Source organism: Planococcus citri, chromosome 3 (assembly GCF_950023065.1).
Source record: "Planococcus citri chromosome 3, ihPlaCitr1.1, whole genome shotgun sequence".
Lineage (NCBI taxonomy): Eukaryota > Metazoa > Arthropoda > Insecta > Hemiptera > Pseudococcidae > Planococcus > Planococcus citri.
The window spans coordinates 37,127,543-37,135,937 of record NC_088679.1 but is presented as its reverse complement, the minus strand read 5'-3'; the positions used below and the strand labels follow the sequence as shown (position 1 = coordinate 37,135,937).

At 31.6% G+C, this 8,395-nt stretch overlaps 1 protein-coding gene and 1 long non-coding RNA gene across 3 annotated transcripts in view; both read right to left on the bottom strand.

Moving 5' to 3' along the window:
* Nucleotides 1-532: 532 nt before the first annotated feature.
* On the bottom strand, nt 533-6,331 carry LOC135839276 (uncharacterized). Its single transcript, XM_065355243.1, has 2 exons — nt 6,178-6,331; nt 533-1,095 (listed from the first exon to the last, which is right to left on the bottom strand). The coding sequence occupies exons 1-2, from the start codon at nt 6,187-6,189 to the stop codon at nt 745-747; spliced, it is 363 nt and encodes a 120-aa protein (XP_065211315.1). The 5' UTR covers nt 6,190-6,331; the 3' UTR covers nt 533-744.
* Nucleotides 6,332-6,465: 134 nt separating this feature from the next.
* Nucleotides 6,466-8,395, bottom strand: part of LOC135839277 (uncharacterized) — a 31,485-nt gene continuing 29,555 nt past the window's right edge. Inside the window, exons 2-3 of one of the 2 annotated variants that reach the window (XR_010557566.1) lie at nt 7,250-7,360; nt 6,466-6,571 (exon numbers count right to left, since the gene is read on the bottom strand). This is a non-coding gene — a long non-coding RNA (uncharacterized LOC135839277). The remainder of the gene's footprint in view (nt 6,572-7,249; nt 7,361-8,395) is intronic. The other variant, XR_010557567.1, reaches the window with a different exon arrangement.

Genomic DNA, 8,395 nt, shown 5'->3' with positions numbered 1-8,395 from the left:
CAACTGGCTCGCGACACATTCCCACGTGCGTCACTACACTCGTGGTTTGCTCGGTTCGGTATGCTAAAATCGTCGCGAGAATTAATTGCAATTAAGCGAGTAATTTTGGTAAAATTATGTCGAAAGACTCTGATGTCTGGAAGGATGACCTTTTTATGTAGCACATGTACGGTGGGTAGTATAAGATTCAAATGGAACATTGGTCAAGTCAAGATGAATTATAAAACAGAATTACCTCGTACATACAAGGTAAATATGTGGCGAGCTCATTTTGTTAATTTACGTGATCAATGAAGCGATAAAATTTATTGTAGGTACCTTCTATTTATACCCTACATCATGTACCTGTATAGTGTATACCTACTGCATGTTCAACGTTGTACTCCGATTAAGAATCGTGACATTTGTATAGGTATGTATCTACATTACGTTTATGTTCATTACATCCAAATCCACAATTACCTACTTCTACCTACCTATCCACATAGGTACTTCATCTATGGTTAAATAAAGCAAAAAATATTACTCAACGTAAGAAAAAAAAAAGTATATTTCTTTTAAATTAAAAAAAAATGAATGGGAAAGGGGAGAATCGTTAAATGAATAATATGGCCGAAAGATTATAATAATTTTTTCTAAAAAAAAAAAAATCAGTATAAGAGAGCACATAATCTGTTTCTTTCACAAATTTCAGCGACTAGTGAAGTGATTCCAGCTTAAATTATAGTACAATCGTCTAAAAGCTTAGTACACGTGATGAGGGGCATATACTAAAGGATGTTCTGGGGCTTTGTAAACATGTTGGTGGGTGTACACAGCTGGGACATGTTTAACTAATGGAACAACTGGAACAATTGGTTCGTGGTATTTGACAATTGGTTCGTATTTGACTACTGGTTCGTATTTTGGTTCGTATTTGACGACTGGTTCATATTTGACTATTGGTTCGTATTTGACGACTGGAGCTACGTAGTGTTTGACTACTGGAGATGGATGTTGAACGAAAGACGATTGATAGGAATACGAAGCTGGAGCGTGATGGATATCGTAAGTTGGAGCGGCCGAAGCTACTGCCAAGATGCAAGCTAAAGCGAACTGCAAAGAAGAAAACAAAAACAAGGAAATCGTATTAATAAAAGAAATTCTTATATCGAGGTAAACTGAAACTGTAACACTAAATCCAGAGTATTATCCTATAGATAGGTATACGTATAGTGGGTTGTTTAATATCGAGCAACTTTATTAAAGATTTTTTGTACGAGAGAGATGTGTGGTGTAGTATGTGACGATAGGTACATGACAAATACATTGTAAGGTTATGAAATAATATAAATGAATTTTATTACACTTGTGACATATGAGCTGAATTTTTAGCCAAGAAATATGTACGGAATTTATAATAAAAAGTTTCACTACCCAGCGGTCTTTGACTTGCGAGTATTTTATTGCGAGTAATAAATTACAAACGTGGAACGGCGTGGAAATGAAAACTATTGTCATTTCGGAACACACCATTGATTAATGTAGAAAAAGTTACGTAGCGTTTTCATTTATATTGAGAACCTTGATACCGGAGAAAAGTTCACTTATGTTTGGTATTTTTTCCCCGACTCGAAAATCAAACCATGCCTTTAATAACCGCCAACAAAATCCCATTTTCCAACTTCATCCACTCTGTTTCGCGTCTTGCATCAATATATATGGTCATCGAATGAAGATCGTGTTCGAGGTAAATTAGTTCCCAGTCGCAAAAATCTAATTGTACGGTCACGATGAACCCATTTTATCATTTTTTATGGTACGAATTTCAGAAAGAGGGGGCAGGTGCAGTTTTTGCAAATTATTATCTCGCAACCTGCCAAGATTAAATTTTCTTCAACTTATATAGTAATCCAGCTGCAAAGCTTAAGACCACGCGATGGATTTTCCAGCATGAAAAACTTATAATATCTCTCTATACGTTTATATAAAGTTTCAATATTTAAGCCACGATTTAATCTTCTCGATAAAGTATATATATAAATACCGAGCATCGGCTATTCTAGGTGAATAGAACGGCCATGACGACACACACGCTAACTTGTAATAAAAGCTCCCTATACAAAGATTCGAACCGTTCACACGAGTTGACACGTATTTTAAGTTTACTGAACTGAACTGCAGCAACTTATGGTTGATAAAAGAAAAACCTCCATTATAAGAACTTCTAAAGCAGTTCTCGTAGAATATTTTTTCAATATTTCTCCATATAGGCTCGAGAGTTTTTCAAACAAAAGTAATACTTATATATTTGGAAATGCTCGTGAGTTCGATACCTATACCTATACCTACTATTATTTGTTTACTGCCCTTATAAATATTGAACTTATGGAATGTGCTGGTTTCATTATAGCACTCGATGCATTGTTCAAAATGTAGATACACTTATCATAAGAACAAGAGTACCTGTGGAATTTTTCAGTATATATGTATAGGTAGGTACATACGAGACAAATTTGCCAGAGTCTAGACTATAAAATATACAACACGTGCGATTCTGTACCATATTAAACACGACTCTCATTATTTTGCCATTTCACCAGACCCAACTTTACCACTCATAAATTCGTTTTTGATATCGCAGATAACGATATTTAATGCTTTGGTAATTGCTATTAAAAGTTTTATTTCGAATATTCCATCAGTGAGCTATATTTTATCGATCTTTATGGTTGAACTTTTGAATTACATATTTGGCGAAGATTTGTATGAAATTATTCAAATCGTTATCACCACGCGGTGTAATAAATTATGTATTAGGTGTAGTTCTATTTATGCAAACACTTTATCAAAAAAGCCTCCAGATGGTTGAAAATATTATTATTTACATAATTTGAATTTTGAAAAAACAACAAAACAACAATATTTGCAACCGAAATAGGTAAATACCTACATAATTTTTTTTAAAAATGATGTCTTACTACCTACTTACTTGGTGAAAATTATACTAGAAGTGGGTAAACATCAAAGGTTACATGTATTTGATTCATGTTTTATTTTCACCTTTTGGTTGGTGGAAGGTAGGGGGGTGGGTTTGGCAGTGATGAAACTCTGCTGATTCAAAAATAAATGACGCAAGTTTTCTGCCAAAGGATGTGTTGGAAAATTTATTAATTTTGGATTATAAGTAATAAGTTTTGGTGTTTTCATCTAAAAAAAACTAATGTCTTGGTAATGAAAAATTTGAGAAGTTCAAAGTCTTTCTGGATTTTCCGGCACAATTTTATGAAAATGATTAGGATTAGTTTTGGGTAATTGTTGTATGTATTGTATTTTATGTTGGTAAATATATGAATTTTGGATTGTGAATCAGGTTTGGTGTTTTCATCTTTTTTTTTCTTTTTTTTTTTTTTCATTGTAGAATTTTTTTTATTAGGCATCTTCAACAAAAAATAAATAATTTTAACATGATTCTTACTTCATAAAATTTTTTGCATAATTTTTTTTAAGAATTTCCAGGTGGTGCAGAAAATGATTTTTCATAATGTTTTTGAAATTTCAAAGTAACCCTTAAGTTACTTATGTATGTTTGTATTTTTTTTTCTGAATTGTTGGTATCAAATTAAAATATACTTTGCCTTGTCTACCTGTAAAATTTTAGCAAATTCGATACATTTTCAACACGATGTCAGGAATACACTTCCAATTTGTAAAATATTTCAACAAAATTAGGTAGCCTAGATATTTTTTGTTTATTGATACATAAGAGTAAAATACCTAGGTAAGTGAGTATGTTCCACTTATTATTTCATACAAAAAAGTCTTATTTTTGTTTGTTTTGTTCAAATCAATTTATTGAGGTTTCAAAGTTTTTCAACTTTTTAAATCTATTTTTAAATTCTCTTTCAAATCTTACTTGTACAGGCTTAATTAATTTTTGTTTGTGAAATTGAAGCACTTTCTCCTCAAATGTTCAAAAAAGAATGAATGATGAATTGAACTTCTAAAAATGTATGAAATAAAATAAATGTTGAAATTTTAAAAAAATAGAAAATAATACGTAGGTACCAATCACCTGTTAAAAAAAGAGAAAAATGTGACACCTATTTTTTTTTATCATGAAAAATTGAAAAAAAAGACAAAAAATATTTTTTTAAATTAAAAATAAGTATTTCAACAAAAAAAATTAAGGAAAACTCCTCTCTCTTCTCTAAGAGCTTCCGTTTGTCTTCATGTTTTTATATCAATATCCATTATTTCAATAATAGGTATGATACCCATTTCTTAAAAATCGTGTTCATTCAGAATCCAAACATCGAAAAATTCGTCTTCAAAAATAGGTAGGTTGGTAGGTACTACAAATAGCATCCAAATGACTAGTGAAAAAAAAAAACAAAAAAAACACTACCACATTTCCACAAGTCCAATGTAACTCGGGTTTTCGTTTTTTCGCCCCATGTTGTAAACTACACCAGGAGGCGAATTAATTAATGAACGTCGAATACCACAAAAGAGAGCTTTCCGATTTCAATAGAGTGAACGAGTTACGTATGTAAATAATTTTTTGCCCTGGAAGCAAAAAGTTCCATGAACCAGAACCGAACTTTATGCCGGAAGTGGAAATAAATCTTGCTAAAGTTGAATTTATTTTCAATTTGTCCACAAATGTAGTATATTTATATAGACTGTATACCTAAGTATAAAAGTAGCACAAGCAACTGTACAGATAAACGCTTTACTAGCCTTATGAAATGCTTAATCAGACATAAACTTTTGTGGAAAACTTACACAGTCGTTTAATCAACGATTGGAAACTCGTATATAGTAATTAATTCTCTCCACTGTACGTGGAATTTAATCGGAGCGAAAAAATATCGACTGAATGAAAAACAAATATCAGAGAGGAAAATAATTTCTCTATCATTTTGAAGGTTTTCTTTTTGTGTATGAGAAGAAAAACAACGTCGCGTGAAATCAACCCTACCAAACATGTTCTTTTATTTCGTATCGAATTTCAAATCAATTTATTACAAAATTGAAACATCCAAATGGTACCTTACACCTTATAAGGGTCCAATATACGAGCATCAAAGGTGTATAACGTAAAGTAAACTTAAAAGTACGATTCGTTTAAAATGTAATTTAATAAAAACTTGGTCGAATCGACGTATTATATGAAGCAACACTTAGGAAAGAAATCAAAATTAAAATGGTTAAATGTGCGAAGCAATGACCTGCGAAGTAAACGTTGACACTTGACGGTGTTTCGAATGATTGAAAGCTCGTTGCATATCGTTCGAAAATTTTGCCTCAGTGTTTTATCAACTTTGTACATTACGAATACATGGAAACTCGATATCGAGTACGAAAATATAGATTGGTCTTTGTATACGAGACTTCCGTCTTGCTCAAAAACCCATCATTTACAAATTTAAACCGTTATAACTTATCATTACACTCGATAAATTGCACTAAAAAGTTCCGTCCGTCAAAGGTCACCGACCTTCAGCTTTATTTCCCTGATCGTTTCATTAGACTTTGGAAATTTGCACGTTTGAAATTATCAAAAAATAGCCTAAAAGGTTCGTCGGTGTTTAAATAAATACACCGACAGGTTCAACATTCTAACGGTCGTTGATCATAGTGTATTTTACAAAGGCTAGGAATCATGTTAAAGACCTTTCAACTTGGACATATCGAATTACGATTCAATTTCAACTTTGAGATCTATATTATGTAGGTATAGAAGACCTAGTAGAAAATTTTTCGATACCTACCTTAATTAATTGCTTCAAATTTTTTTCTAAAGGAAGAAAAATTAATTTTTTTTAGAATCGTTTAAATTGAAAAAAAATCTAAAATAATGGTTCTTTTTATAGCTGTGTGTTTTTTTTTTGGTATTCGATAATCGTTTTTTATTGAGGATTTTTATGTTTAAAATTTCGGGTTTCGCGTTTAAATTTCACAGCTATATAAAATGCGAATTTTATATACGGGGAAACCATATTTTTTAATTATTCTTTTTGAGCATTGAACCGTAAAGACGCGAGTTATTTTTCAGGTTAAATGTACGCGTAGGAGTTGTAAAAGCTGAGCCCGTGTGTGCTCTAATTTTAATTTTAATGCCATTCTGCATAATTTAAAATAGGTATACGATGGAAAAAATTACGCTTATGTATAATCCAAGTAGGTACTTACCAATTTGAACATTTTGTTTGTTTTGTAAAGTCTCGTTTTGTCTAAAACAAAATAAAACGACTACTTAAAAGTCTTTTAAGACGCGAACTTGTGAACAATCAGATTACAGTTGATTTGAGATTCGTCTGCCTTTATATATACAAACCGGTTAAGGCGAGTTAGGTGATAGGGGTATTTAGTGGCAGTGGTGTTGAATTTTTTTTTCGTGTAGATTATACCACTATGCCTACTTACTTTCATTACATTAAGGTCAAATTACGGAATAATAAGGTAACGTATGAAACATACCTGGTGTCCGAAAAATCATCGATGCCTTGCGCTGGAACGTAGGTAATTATTGCTACAGATCGTATCGAGTGTTGATAATTTTTTTTCTTTCGAATACGTAGGGTATCTAGAAAGTGTATTTGTCAAAATAAATATTTCTTTTTCTCGATTTATAAATATTTCTACGCATGTAATATTCCTAGTTTCATTTTTCATGTGCTTTTACTACGTGTTTCATACGCGATAGGGTACTAATATTTTTCAATTTATTTTCGTACTCGTGCTATTTTGGCTAAATTCATCGGTGTTTGTTTTTGTGCATTGGGAAGTTTTTATTTTCGATGAAAATTTTCATCTATACCTTATCGAAGATTGTTTGAGGAAAAGATGTTGACTTTATTTCGTTTAAATATTTTCTCAATGTACCTAACTGTAAGTATAGGTAAGGCACCATATTCACCTTTCATTTTCAAATCCCAATTGCTAGGTTATAGGTACCTATATTATTGGAATGATTTTTATTCAACATGGTGTAACGACGTTTTGTTCTAGAGTATAGGTATCGGCTTATTGCTGTATTTTTTTTTTACGTTTTGGGATTATTTGTACATTTTAATAAAGTCTTGTGTCGTTTTATACGTAGGTACCTATAAGTATGTGCGAAGTTCACGTGTAAAGGCTAAAATGCGCGGTAGATTTTCTACAGAGGGGTTAAAGCCTTTTCTTCTATGCACACGCTTATGGTGGTCTTTATTTTTCTGCAAGGAAAGTATATTAGATATTGAATGGCCGAAAGTACAAGTACCTGTAGCAAATATTTGCTTCGAGTGGTTCTTTTTCGAAGTTTTTTTTTTCAATTTGAAAGGAATTTCGGCAGGTTTTTTTCGAAATGATTTTCAGTATTTCTTGGTGGATGCTGGAAAAAATGAACATTGAATATGGATGGTAAAATGGTGCAATTTAATTGTACAAAAATAATAAAATAATTTAAATTTTATTTTCAACTTTTTTTTTATGAAGGTTGATTTTTTTTTCAAACATTGCAAACATTTGATTTTTCAGAAAACTATTCAGTTTTCAAAGTAAATTTTCACAAAATTTGAAACCTCTGGGTAAAAGAAGGGCGCACTTATGGGTCCCTAAAGTACGGTCATTATGATTTAGATTTTTACTAAATTTACAAAGGAGGTCTACTTCGAGTAGAGAGTGCTTCAAACAAATTGAAGACCTCCAAGTCAAACGGGGGTGGATTTATGGGTCACCAAAGTAGGCTCATTATATTTTATATTTTGGCCTACGAAGAGACTATTGTAAGTTTAAAGTGCGCCAAAAAAATTGAAACCAATAACGGAATAAGTAAAAAAAGGTGTGAAGTTATGGGTCCCAAAAATATGTAGTATCATTTTGAAAATTAAAAAAAAATCATTTTGCAATTTCACCCCATACTTTGAGCAGAAAATTGCACGTTGTTTAAAAAAATCTGATTGAAGTTTCTGAAATTCCTTGATACGAATGAGATTCAAATTCGATACCTTCCAATTCACGTTGGAAAACACCCGTTGAAAAGACGTTGCAGACCATGAAAATAATGGTTTAAAAAATGAAAAAAACTCAGTTTTCAATTCAACAATTCAATCTACTTGTATTTTTGCTTCAGAGAAGAACCCTCTAAATAAAATTGTTGAGTCAAAAATAACATTTTTTCATTTTTTTGAATTCGAATTTTTTTCGTGATTTGCGAGTTTTTATTCAATGCATTATTGCCGCCCTGAAGGTGGTGTCAGATTTGGATCTCTTTGAATTAAAAAGGTTTGAAAACTCAAATTGCGAAATTGCGTCTTTTCGAGTGAGGGGGAGGGAGATTACGATTTCCCATAGATATACCTACCTACTTATATACTTACAAAATTATATGGAGCGAAATTGCAAAAAACTAGTTTTTTTGTTGTAT